Source organism: Erpetoichthys calabaricus, chromosome 11 (genome assembly GCF_900747795.2).
Source record: "Erpetoichthys calabaricus chromosome 11, fErpCal1.3, whole genome shotgun sequence".
In the NCBI taxonomy this organism is placed as follows: Eukaryota; Metazoa; Chordata; class Cladistia; order Polypteriformes; family Polypteridae; genus Erpetoichthys; species Erpetoichthys calabaricus.
Genome location: NC_041404.2, coordinates 64,132,486 through 64,146,023, shown reverse-complemented (window position 1 = coordinate 64,146,023; position 13,538 = coordinate 64,132,486). Strand labels below are relative to the sequence as shown.

The 13,538-nt window shown below is 38.1% G+C and overlaps 1 protein-coding gene across 1 annotated transcript in view; it reads left to right on the top strand.

The window, feature by feature from the left end:
- Positions 1-13,538, top strand: part of fat2 (FAT atypical cadherin 2) — a 203,723-nt gene that overhangs the window by 91,782 nt on the left and 98,403 nt on the right. Inside the window, exons 4-6 of the mRNA XM_028813216.2 lie at positions 1,666-1,727; positions 7,304-7,618; positions 8,263-8,473. Of these exons, the coding sequence (XP_028669049.2) occupies positions 1,666-1,727; positions 7,304-7,618; positions 8,263-8,473 (588 nt within the window). The remainder of the gene's footprint in view (positions 1-1,665; positions 1,728-7,303; positions 7,619-8,262; positions 8,474-13,538) is intronic.

The following is a 13,538-nucleotide window of genomic DNA, read 5'->3' as shown; positions in this document are numbered from 1 at the left end:
AACTCATTGAAAGAAAAAAGATTCAACTACAGGATTTTTGGATTTGTATTATGTATTTTCAATAATTATAGCATAATACGCATAATTCATTAAAAACACACAAGAAAAAATATTAGACTTGCAGAATACCCATATAACTATATAACTGGAGAATAAACTGTACAGTCAGACAGATCCTGTTTGTAGTTCAGTTGTTATAGTATGTATCCGTCTATTTACAGGCCCAGTCAATTCATGGTATTAGGAGGGTGAAGCTTATTCTGGCAGCAGTAATTAGAAGGAATGAAACAACCTTGGATGAGATGTCATCCATTACAGGGCAAACTTACACACACCCACATACACTCATACTGGGCCAGTTTATAGTTGTCAGTTGTCAGCACATGCCTGGTATGTGGAGGAAGCTGAAGCACCTTGAGAAAAAAAATAAAGCATGGAGAACCAAAGAAAATATTCTACGCTGACACTGAACAGGCTAGGTAATTAACCCAGGATTTGAAAGTTGTGAGGTAGCACCACTAAGCACTGCACTATTTGGATACAAATTAGTTAAATATGTTAGTAATAGACGTGCCCATAATAGGATGTTCACATTTTTCAAAATTCACTCTGTCTACTACTTGAGATACATTTTAAGATACTGTAATTTAAAGCTGTCCATTAGTCTTGTTTGAGTGATTGAGGAGGTGTGCCATGTAGTGGACTGGCTTCCCATGCAGGGTGTCTTTTTGACTTATGGTCAAAATCAAAGGGGTGGCATGTGAACATGTAAAGGAAAACAAGATAAATATAATGATAAGGTGGTTTAAACAGTGTTTGGTAACTATCCTGGCAGCATCAGACAAGTCAGAGATCAGCTCCGGGGACAGTGACAGTCCATTATAAGGTGTACACACATGTACACAGTCATTCATATCAACTCAATCTGCAGTCACAAATTACTGTAACCTAAGGTCCATATCTTTGGGATGCAAGGTAAACTTCAGACTCCACCTAGACCCAGACTTGGATTCCAACACAGTCCCTTGGAGCTGTGAAACAGCATCACTAAACTCTGTGCCACGTGCATGAAATGGTTCTTCATTGCTATTGCAGAAGCTTTAATCTCAAATTAAGCCACATTTTTTATTTGATTCAGCAAGTTGTATGAATGTGACAACATCATTTGAAAAGGTAATGTGTCACCTACTTGGCTCTGATAGAGCACTTGTCACTTTTAGTTAAAGGTCAATTTTCTCAATACAGTGCTAACTTTGTTTTCTTGTTTGGTGATATCACACTTTCAAGCTAAAAGGAATCTGGGTAAGAAAACAAAAGGTATTGTGTTTGTCTATTGAAAAAAACAGATTTATTTTCTTTAGGACATTGCTGAAATTGTCTCTACTCCCTCTTCTTCTAAACTCATCTTTTCATTTGCTGCTATCTTCTTTATCATTCTCTTTCTTGCTCCTCTTCCTACTTTTGAGAGAGAGACAATGGTCTTAAGTGGCGAGATCATTCTCAGGCCTGAACGTTTACAGACACAGTTAACCAAACATGCCTGTCTATGGAATATTGTAGAGTTTTATGAATTCATCCTTTCTTTAAAAAGAATACACTGGTGTTGTTGAATTTTAATCTCATAATCTGCTTTCAATCTCTCCTATCTTCTTGGTATCTTTCCAGGTGTGGTCAGTACCACGGCAAGTCTACTAGATCGGGAACAGAAAGCTGAACACATCTTTGAGGTGCGGGTTTAATCCTGTTTTGTTCAATAAATAGCATCCCTCCCCCGAAAATGCATTTCCTTTTCCTTCTCTCTATATAGAAAACCAGATTTGTAACACATCTGATACTATAAACAATTGCATGTACGGACAGTTCACACAAATGACTTGCATTCTTGTCAAATGCTAGTCATGCAAAATTGCAGATTTGAGGTATACAAAACCTAATTTTTCTAAGTTTGCCTACGGTAGGACTGTTTTTTTAATTTTTCTTTAAGTATATAACTCTTGCCAAAAGAAGATAGTTGGTAGATATCTTAACAGCTCCACCCTAAAACCTTTCCAAGCAAGTCTGATAATAATGGTTTAGAGTTTGCGAGCTCCAGCAGAGGCACAGCGCTTGTGCAGGGCTGAACTAACTGATTGATCAGACGGTATTCCTGGTCCCTACAATTACACTTCAATTTTCAGTTTATTGGCTCATAAATGTTGAGCTGTCTTCAGAATTCAAGCCTTTAAAAAGAGCCCTACAGCAATATTTTTTGAACTTGTTGATTTATGGCATGTAGAATTCTCTTTCCATCAGGCCATGAGTGATATAGTGCAAATATTCTGACACCCTGATACTCTCTTATTTCAACCTATACTCTACCATGTGACACTTTAAATCTCACAGATAAAAAATCTGACAAATGTGATGACTAAAAGGCAACAAGAGTGCTTGCTTTGTTATTTAGAGCAAAAAGGCTCTTGCTTACAAAATTGTTTAGTTCTGGTTTTTGTAATTACTTTATTTAATGATTTTTCTATGATGACCACATCAAGTAAAAAAAGGCAAGAGCAAGCCCTGGATGCCTCTGTTTCATTAGGGCCCATTTGTGCAAATACCCAATCACAGTAGGCCAATTTGGAGTCAACAATTGACCTAACCTGCTAGTCTTTGGGGATGTTAAAAGAAAACTGGAGTTCCCTGGGGAAAACACATGTAGGCATGGGAAAAAATGTGCAAACAGACAATGACTAGACACAGGACTGAAATCTAGAATTCTGTATCTGTAAGGTGCCAGTGCCCACCACTGAGTTGCCATTTTTCATAACCTTGAATTGCTATATTGCTGTTTAAGAAAACAGTCAGGTCAGGTCAGGTTGGGGAGCATGCACTGGTAAAGCACGTTGCCGCACCCACCACATGACAAAATAGCACGGATCCCTTGGCAAAACCCTCTGGCAGACACTTGGCCCAATCCCACCCTCCTGAAGTGACCCGCTATCTCCCACAGTCAGGTGTTATGTTGGCATCCCCTTGGCCTGGTCCAGCCACTCGGGTCCTCAACAATGAGGATCCTGTGAGCCGGTTCACCCTTGGGGAATCGCGCCACATGACCGCTGTGCCACAATGCAGGTATTGTGCCTCATTTGGGACTCCATGAGCAATCGCTCATTCGACACAAAGTCAAACCAGCGGTACCCAAGGATTCTCCGAAGAGACCCAGTACTGAAGGAGTCCAGTCTTTGCCTCAGGTCACTGGATAGTGTCCATGTCTCGCAACCATATAGCAAAACAGGAGGCACCAGGACTCTAAAGACTCAGATCATTGTCTTTTTGCATAGATATCGGGAGCGCCACACACCACTTTCCAGTGACCTCATGACCCCCCAGGCTCTCCCAATCCATCTACTAACTTCATAGGAAGAGTCACCAGAGACATGAATGTCACTGCCAATCAAGTATAAAATATTCTGTAACACAAATTAAAGGAAAACACAGTTCGAAAATCCGGGAAGGGAATGAAAATGAAACTTGAAATTTAGAACTACACCTCAAATACCATACACAAATGTAACCTAGAATGCAGTAGGTGCAAGCTTCATCATTTTTCTCATAAATAATAGACGTTCTATGTACAAAATTGAAATTGTATACAATGTTACATACTTTTACATTTAAACAAACAAACCCCACAGTCAACAAATATTATTAATGAAAAACATTTCCTTCAATTTTTGTTAAAAAATAATTTCTATCTAATTGCAGCTTGTTTACAAATGCCATCATGAGTTTCAGAACTAATATTATATATTAAACAGGTTTACTCTTGTTATTTTTATATGGCTATTTTAGCAATTACTGTATAACAAGCATTTGATATTCACGATACATAACAGACATGTTTAAAACCAGATTTAGAACTGTTCTGTTATACATAGTGTTTGGTCAAAAGGAATATATGTGTTGCAATAGAGAGTGGATGGCTGACCAGTGCCAAAATTAGATGCAAACATCTATATATATAATTCTCTAAGCCACCGCCAGAGCGGGCAAGACACCCATGAAAGCACGCAGGAAGGAGCCACACCCACCAACTCTAAGACCATTGGATACGACAAAAACTCGCAGAGCCACGGCCACCAACTCAGACGCGCCTCGGAAAACACGTCGTCATTTCTGTTTGTCTGTGCTACAGTCCACATGCAGCTCTGAGCCATGTTGACTTTTCGGTTACGACGCACGACCGCGTGCAACATCGCAAACTGTTTTACACGCTACATACAGCAATTCGCATCAAACATGCGTCTTCTTAGATGGTCCTGCAGGAACACAGAAAACGTTTCCCCGCCCACCAACACTCTTTATTTCCCGGCCCGCGTCCACCGCATCCACAACAAACATGTGTCTTCTTAGATGGTCCTGCAGGAACACGGAAAACATTTCCCCGCCCACCAACACTCCTTATTCCCCGGCCCGCGTCCACCCTCGCTCTCTAGGCATTCCCACTGCCTGCTCATGTGCCTGGACGCAACAACTCACCGACCACCCCGTAAGTCGCTTTCGTCTGTGCTAGGACTCCACATGCACCTCTGAGCCACGTTGACTTTTCATTATTCTTTTCGGTTATGACGCACGCACCACCATCGCAAACTGTTTTACACGCCATGGTCTTAGAGTTGGTGGGCGGGTCTCCGTGAGTTGCTCTTGCAAGCGGACACATGACCAGGCGGTGTGTATGCTTTGAGAACGAGGGTGGACGCGGCAGGACCATGTAAGAAGAGGCGGATGTGAATTGCTGAATGCAGCGTCTAAAACAGTTTGCGAGGGGTATCCCACGGGATCCTTAAAACAATCCTTTAAAACTGAGGTTAAAACACAATGGAGGAAGCAGTCTTTAAAAACCAATAAGCCCTGTGCCTCTGTTTCATTAGCGTCTCACCTGCTTCACCGATGCAGGCCCTGCAACAGTCAAGACGCTCTCTCAGCAGCTGACCTTCTCTGTGCCTGACTCCACTATAGGCTGCAACAAAATTATGAAAGTACGGGCGCATTTTTTTCACACAAGCTGTGTGTGTGGGTGGGTTGGTGTTAGTTAGTTAATTAGTTACTCGAAGGATTTCAAGATTTAATATGCACAAGCGGTAACACTGCAAAAGCAGCCCAAACCAGAAAAGATGGCTGGCAAAAAGTGGCCGACAAATTAAACGCGTGTGCATTGTACTTACTGAAAGCAGCGTTACGGATTTTGCAAATGTTCATTTTTTACCCTCTGCTTAAAAAACATTTAAAAAGTGGCGTGATTATGCAGCGTATACTACGCCTCGGGTTGGTATGCAGAGTGTAAAACAGTTTGTTTGTCACGGATAATTTGCCTTTTGCTATTACACGAAGACAATTTCCTGTTAATACTTCGTTACATTGATATAGCGGTGTTCTCAGTATTCAAAGCACTATCCACACAGGGAGGAACCGGGAAGCGAAACCACTATCTTCCACAGTCTCCTTACTGCAAAGCAGCAGCACTACTACAGCGCCACAAGGCAGTTAAAGAATACACCGGGCTCGATTTTGTTTTCACTTCTGTTTACAGAGATCGGGTCGTAGATAGCATTGTTGCAATGTTACTTTTCTTGGTGGCTTATTACATTACGGATGTTTCACATGTTCATTTTTTCCCCTGTGCTTAAAAGACATTAACAAAGTGTTTCTCAACTGTAACTCCGGAACATCTCAGTATGCAAGCTATATTAAGCGTCAACAACCAAGACTCGCTACACCTTAATCTACAAGTACTGACACTTATCCCTACCGACGAAGTAACTTTCACCAGCGTGGCCTTCTTCGTCACAGACGATCCCGCTTTCAGTAGCGGACAATTATATGTTGCTCTCTCCAGAGGTCTATCTTTTCATTCACTCACAGTGGTATCCACAAACCCACCCCATTTGGACAACTGTGTCGTTCAGGAAGTGTTCACCCATCAATATATAATTATGCGGCGTATGCTACGCCACGGGTTGGCTAGTATATAATATTAACAGAAGGAAAACTAGCAAACATAGAGTTCAGCAAGTCCATCCATCCATTATGTTTAATCCAATTTAGATTCTATCTCAGTATTATCAGATACAAGGCAGAAACCAACCCTGGATCACCAGGGACACTTGCGCACACACCCAGGTCACTAAAGAGCTGTTTTGAATATGGTGGAAAAACTAGCATATCTGTAGAAAAAACTAACTATTTACGTGTTAAACAAATAAAGCCAATTACTTGGCTCAAGATTTAAACCCTGGACCTGTAATGCAGCTTCATTTACTACTGTCCCACTTTCCACCATTTCAACAATTGAAAAAAAATACAAAAATCAGACAAAGGACAGCATTGCACACTAAATCAATCCCAGAAAGAGCTTGTAAAATCACAGTATGTTTTGACGTTGAGATATAACTCATGACCACGCCATCACACTGGTTTCTACCTTAGCCTGGTTATTTTATTTGCCATATATATTTGTTTTCATTTTAATTTTCTTCATCACACTCTTAGCCCTTGTGCTTGATGCTTCATAGCTATAATGTATAATACATAATTATTTACCATTTTATCCTTGTTTCAGCCTTTATTGTTTTTATTTTGAAGGCAAATTTCTTTTCACCCTATTTGGCCTTATTATTCTTTATATTTGCTTTGTCTCACACTGGATTTTGAGCCTTGTTGTGCATTTTTAGCAGCAAAAGTGCCTAACCCTTTTGTCTACCCAATATTTGTCATTTTTGAAATTCATCTAAGCACATCTTTGTTCACAGTTTAGGTATTGTGTTTGCCTGATTGCTTAGTGGCCCTTTGCCTGACAAAACTGTATTGTTTAGCTATCTCACTCACATTTGCAAATTCACCTTTTGATAACAACTTAAGCATCACAGATCCTTTCTTGCTGAAGTACGTTTTATGAGCTCACATGAGCCTAGTTGTCCTTCTGGTGAAAAAGGCTGATTGCCTTGTGGAGTGCAGTTAGGTTTAGCAAATATAAATAGTCTTCATTTATAACCAGAATAATAAGGCACAAAGGGCATTTTTAGTATGAAATTATTGAGTATGGAAATATATATACCTTTTAAAGCTCATGTAACAATTTGTACTCTTAAATCATTTATGCAATAAAAACATTTTTCAGCACAATGGAATATTTTTCATTTAATGATCCTCAAGAATTGTGATAATCCTAATAATTTGTTTAGATAGGGGTATTTCATTCAACGTCATAGAAACACTATTTTAAACCATTTAATAAGAAGTTTGTTTTGTATCTCCCATCTTTTTTTAGGTCATAGTCAGTGATGGTGGTAAACCACTGCTACAGGCTACTGCCACTGTCATTATAGAGGTGTTGGATGTAAATGATGAAGTACCTAAATTCACACACAAGCTGTTCACTGTAAGGCTACCAGAACGTCAAGGAATAACACAGCCAATGCAAGTTTACAGGATGATTGCTAATGACAGAGATGAAGGAGTGAATTCTGAAGTTACCTATAGCCTGGTGAAGGACAGTAATGAAAAAGACTTTACCATTGATCCATCATCTGGGATTATTACATCCAAGAGTGACTTCATTCCAGGGGATTATTTCATTCTTTCAGTATGTTGATCCAAGCCTTTCCACTGTATCAAGTGACATTTATTTTCAAGAAACCATGTCTGTTTCTTTTTTTGTAGGGATAAACAGAAAAATATCAAAATTTTATAGTAAAAATGCTATGTCTTTTGCCCAAATTCTAGCTCTACTGTTTACAGATGAATTATGCAAGTTTTTACTGTTTTGCGGATTTTCAAACTATTTTTTATAGATTATTGTTTATTTTACAATCTTAATTTTATTTTTTGTTTTTTTGCTTTTACATGGTTGGAGCCATGTTGTTTATACTTGCAATTCCTAATGATATCACAAGATTTTTCCCCTATTATATCTAACGTTATTAATGTTATTTTTTGTTACTATATTATATTAATAATATTTAAGATGACAACTTGTGGCTTATGTCACCCTAATTTTGGGGTAAATTCAAAAATCTAATTGAATTCCCTTGTGATTCTTTTTGGTGTCGAGGACAAATCATTTCTAGTTTGGTTTTTTCACATGATATTTTAACTTAGAGTTTCAATTTTTTTTATTGAAAGCAGTGGAACATATACATGTTAAAGGCAATGGAAAATCATCAAACCACCAGTGTCATTCTGTAATGCAGCCCGTGTAAGAGTTGCTGTTGTTCTGTTTTTATGTAGATCAAGGCAACAGATAATGGGAGTCCTCCTAAATCTTCCAGTGTCCGGCTCCACATCGATTGGATACAAAAACCAGCTCCTTCCACAGAGCCACTAGTGTTCGATGAACCTCATTTTAATTTTGCAGTAATGGAAACGGACCCAGTGACTCACATGGTGGGAATAATCAGCACTGAAATCACACAAAGTGAGCTATGGTTCGATATCACAGGTAAGCTGAACTTCAGTATGTGGCATTAGCTATTTGCTTTTCATTTGGAGTGTTTACTTTTGTTATAAAACATAGGAAAACTGCCTGGCAGCTGCTGTAAAAGGTTAGCTTTATTTATCTGTTCTCTGACATCACTACTTCATCATTGGAGGAGGTAGGATAGCTGCAACCCCCTGCGTCATAGTCCTATAGTGTGGATCATAAAAAAGTAACTTCATCTTAGTGTTAATGTCATTGTCAATGATACAATACAGCAAAATGTTATGTTTGACAAGTTTTTGCTAAAAATGGTTTCCACCAGCAGCAAATATCTGTATGCTGTAACATATTCATGGGAACATATTGCAGCTTGTATGTAATGATAATCATTGACTTCTTTCCATATGATCTGCTATGTTGACAACAGCCTCTGTGTTTCGAATGAACGGATATTTAAGTCTCAGTTTGTTGCTAACAGAACCAGTAGTAAACTATAGTACTGTATGTCTTCAGCACTTGCTGAATTGTGCTCTCCACAGGGCCACTTGCAATGAGATACTGTTCTTAGAATCTCTCATGTGTCAATTTGAATTTGAGTCTGTACGAACATACAGCTTCACATTTACGCTGTCTCAGCATGCATGCAGATACAGTAACAAAACAAAATGCTAACAGGAAGGCCCAGTTTTACTGCTGCTTAATCCAACATGGGGCTCTTTACCATGCACAAAGCTACTTTTTCATGTGCCACTTCATGATTGCAAGATTTAATGCCTGACTATTTAGTTTTTTGAAAATGGCAAATACCATGCATGAGTTGGATGAGTGTTATTTAAACTTCAGTATTACCAATTGAAGTGTTCCCTCCTTGCAGGAGATTAATGTCACATTTGAACCATTGGAAATATAATAGTCTTGCAAAACCATTACCTAAATATAATGCATTCCTTTTGCATTTAATACCAAATCAGGTATCACTCCAAATGCAATATTATCTTCCACATTAATAAAAGGATAAATGTCTGTATGTCCATCCTGTTGCTACGTCATTCCAAAAGATGGCACATCACAAACATTTTCAGTAATAAAATGCATTGCATTTGATATTCCAATAGATCACGTGTCAATTAGTATTAGCACTGCTTTTACGAATCCCATACGAAATATTGGCATATAACAGAGACATATGCATTGCATGGTGCACTGCAAACGTTAATGCTGAGGTCTGTGTTGATTTCAACCCGTCTTAGACAGGTAGCACAACTAGTCCTACTCTACAAGGTTATCAGGCCTTATCAATCTTCATAAGTTCATAGACTCAGTATTGCCACATGTACAGAGCACAGGAAAATTCTAACTTGCATGTGCTAATCAATGTGCAACATGTCACCAGTCTCTGGCACCTTGATCAGCAAGCCTCTGCGCTTAACTCTAAATTTCTCTCTTCCCTATCTCAAGTCATCCTTATTATAAGAAGTCATCAAACTTTACAAATAACACTTGATCACACACTTGATCATAATTAATGGACAGATATTGTTGAGTTCCATTTAGGTTAAACAGTTTCAAACTACTTTGTTTTCTACTCAGTCTAAACAAATGTGTGTATTTATGTGTACTCATAGTAAATCAGTAATTTGTAAAGTTTGGATTTGCATTTTACCTAAGAACTTATCACAGCATTCTGTGCCTGCACTCACTGAAGAGTGCTATACAAAAATAAACTGAATTGAATTGAGTTGAATTTGTAAGATGTTCTCCAAACTCATTTCAGTTTGTTTTCTTTTTAACACTCCATTCCTTTTCTGTCCCTTCATTTCATGAAGAATGTAGTATGTTTTTAACTTTAGCATAGTACAAAAGCTCAATGTAACAATCTAAAGAAGTTTAAAATAGGAGCATAATTACCAAAAAAGACCTTATTGAATGTAAAATGCTCTCCTGATTTGAAAGCACAGGACATTTTACTTAAGTTTGATAGTTACAGGATTTTTGGAACTATTAAATTTACTTTGAAGTTTGTATAAATAAGAAAACAATATTTATAAATGTACTGTTTTAGTCAATGACAGTAGTGGGAGTATTAAACTAAGGAGAAATAAATGAAGGAGAATTCAAGCAAACATTTTAGGGGGCTATAGCCTTAGTTAGAGTTTCTTGAAGGTTAAGTCAGTTTGCTGGTCTAAAAAATCTGTGCGTCGTTAAAAAATGAAGTTTTGTAACACCATTTATGGATGGTGAAAGTCTTCATATTTATAAGAAATCAATTTATAATCTTTCCATTTTAACAAGAAAGCCACACTAGAACATACTGTACTGTGTCTGTAGATTAAACAGTGCTTGCATGAAGCAGTACTTTAATGAGGAAGGTAGCATTGCTTCCTCAGTGCCTAGAAGACAGGCTTACTTTCCAGCTGGGGTACATTTTTCAGAGTTTGCTCATTTTCCCCATAGAAAAAGAGACACAACGACATTAAACAGTTGGGATTCTACTTTGATTATCCCTTATATTTGAAAAAGTTGAAAATAATAAAGTATGCAATTAAGTCACGGAGTATGCCTTTTCAGAATTGATGGCCAGTTCAAGGTTTATATGAGGTGTGATCAAAAAGTACGGTGAATGTTGATGCAGAGCACCATCCAAGAGCAACGCAAAACAATTAAATTATGGTTCTGACATGTCCATTCTATAGCCTAGTTTGTGACAAGTTTCAACTTGTTTGATACTGTCAGTCGTTTGTGAGCCACTGTTGAGTTCAAGTGTGTTTTTCAAGTTTGTCATTAATAATGAATATCGAGCAACGCATTAACATGACAACATGTTTCAAATTTCAAAAAGCTCAGGAAACCCATCAGATGTTAAAATCGATTTATGGTGACACTGCACTGACAATTAAGACTGTTTACAAGTGGTTTAATCTATTTCGTAATGGATCTGACTTGGTTGAAGACGAGAAAAGATCAGGACGTCCTTCAACATCAATAACCGAGGAAAATGTTGAAATGGTTTCATTCTTCATCATGCTCCTTGAACACATCCCATCTAGTACGACAATTTCTGTCGAATGAAAACATTACGCTGTGTCCACATCCACCTTATTCGCTGGATCTGGCACCATGTGACTTCTGGCTGTTCCCTAAATTGAAAATGACCATGAAAGGCAAACAATGTCAATCCATTGAGGACATCCAGGCAGCCACAACAGCACAACTAAAGACACTCTTGAAAGAAAACTTCCAGGACTGCTTCGTAAAGTGGCAGGAGCATTGGGATAAGTGCATTCGAAGTGGAGGAGAGTATTCTGAGGGTGACTATTAGTTGTAAATCTTTTTCTGCAATAAACGTTTCTTTTTGAAAACATTCACCATATTTTTTGATCGTATGGGCAAGTCGAGGAGGGCAGAATGCAGAAGTGACATCAGAGGTGGAGTGGCTGTCAGTCTTCCATTCTGCAGAGGCAGGAAGAGAGAAGGCATCAGTCCACAGCACCAGCCCCTGGTATGGAGGGCAGTTACCATCACCAGAGTCTTTAAGCAGCTTCCCATGCACATGCCCGTGACACCCTGCATTTATTTGGGTTCTTTCATGGATTCCAGTTTCCTTCCTAAGTTCAAAGACATAATGTTAGGTTGACTTACAGTATGTGTCTAAAATGATCTGTTATGAATGAGCCACTGGTAAGATTTAATTTTGTAAAGCTAATTTTTGTTGGACAAGTATTTTACAATAATCTGGAGGATGCAGTAGTTAACTGGAAGTATGTATACTGAATCTATAAAAAAATCTCTGTGCTTTCATAGAAATTCACTGTGACAGCTCTGGCAATTGACCAAGAAATTGGTTTACTGCTATCTTGAGTATATTGTAAATATATTTGTTTTTTGACAAATGTCTTTTGTTCTTGCTGCTGAAGGTCTTTTCATTTTGTTTATACCACACAACATCATTCCCTTTTTATATTTTCAAAATACACATGGATGGCATCATTATTCTTATGCCTTAAAAAGTCACATCTAATTTGCAAACCATACATTATTCTATTTTCAATATGTGAATCAATTGTTTTAATGAAAATGAGAACTGACCCCATTAATGCTAAACTGTGTTTCACATTCTTTAATGTATTTTAATTGGTGTTGCTTTTTTCACTATTGTATATAAATGTGGCGAGTTGTTAAATCAAATTTTGGATCTGTTAATAAACACCATCTGGGAGGAGAGGCGTGACATTGTCCCTGACTGGGAGAAAAGTCTGTTCAGATTACATGGCAGCCAAATGTTTCCCCTCAAAGTATTCTGTTTTTGTGTGGCTCATTACCAAGCACTGTGCTCTTTAGCTGTGACCTTGTGAATTTCATTAGCATATCTAGGGCAATGTAAAAGGAGCATTTTTCATCACTTTAGCTGAAGGCTTCCTTCCACAGGCTTCCTGTATGTGTGCATCTGGGTTTCTGCACCCCACTGATACATGTAAACCACACACTCTAGCATTATACATTATCTCAATGACCTTTCTGATCACACAACAAAAAAGCAGCAATTGACAGAATCCTTTTAACATTCCTCTTAATTTACTCACCACCCACGTCTCTGTGTCAATAGGACATGGAAAACAGCTTTTCAAACTAACAAAAGCATTAATGACCTATGTCAGAATCATGTTGACATTGCACTGCTGTTGCAAATGTGTCACAACTGAGTTGTGAAGGTGTTCAGCAGTTCAGCTGTGAAAGAATCACTTCCAGGTGGATAACATGAGAAATAGTGTATAAGTCATTGTCCACTTTGTTTTTTTGCTTTTGTTATGTAGATCTGTGTCCATTACAAACCAAATGAAGGGCCATTTATTAGCTTTTCATACGAGGGACATTCAAAATGTTTCCACACTTTTTAAACTCTTTTTATTAAGAATTTCAAAAACAAATTACATCACTTTTCTACATAGTCACCTTCCTTTGCGATGCAATTTTCCCAGAATCCTACCAATTTTTTAATGCCCAATTACTACTCCTCCCGCCTTCAGCGTTTCTAATGAAAATATAAAAGTGTGGAAACTTTTTTAATGTCCCTCATACATTCACTAAC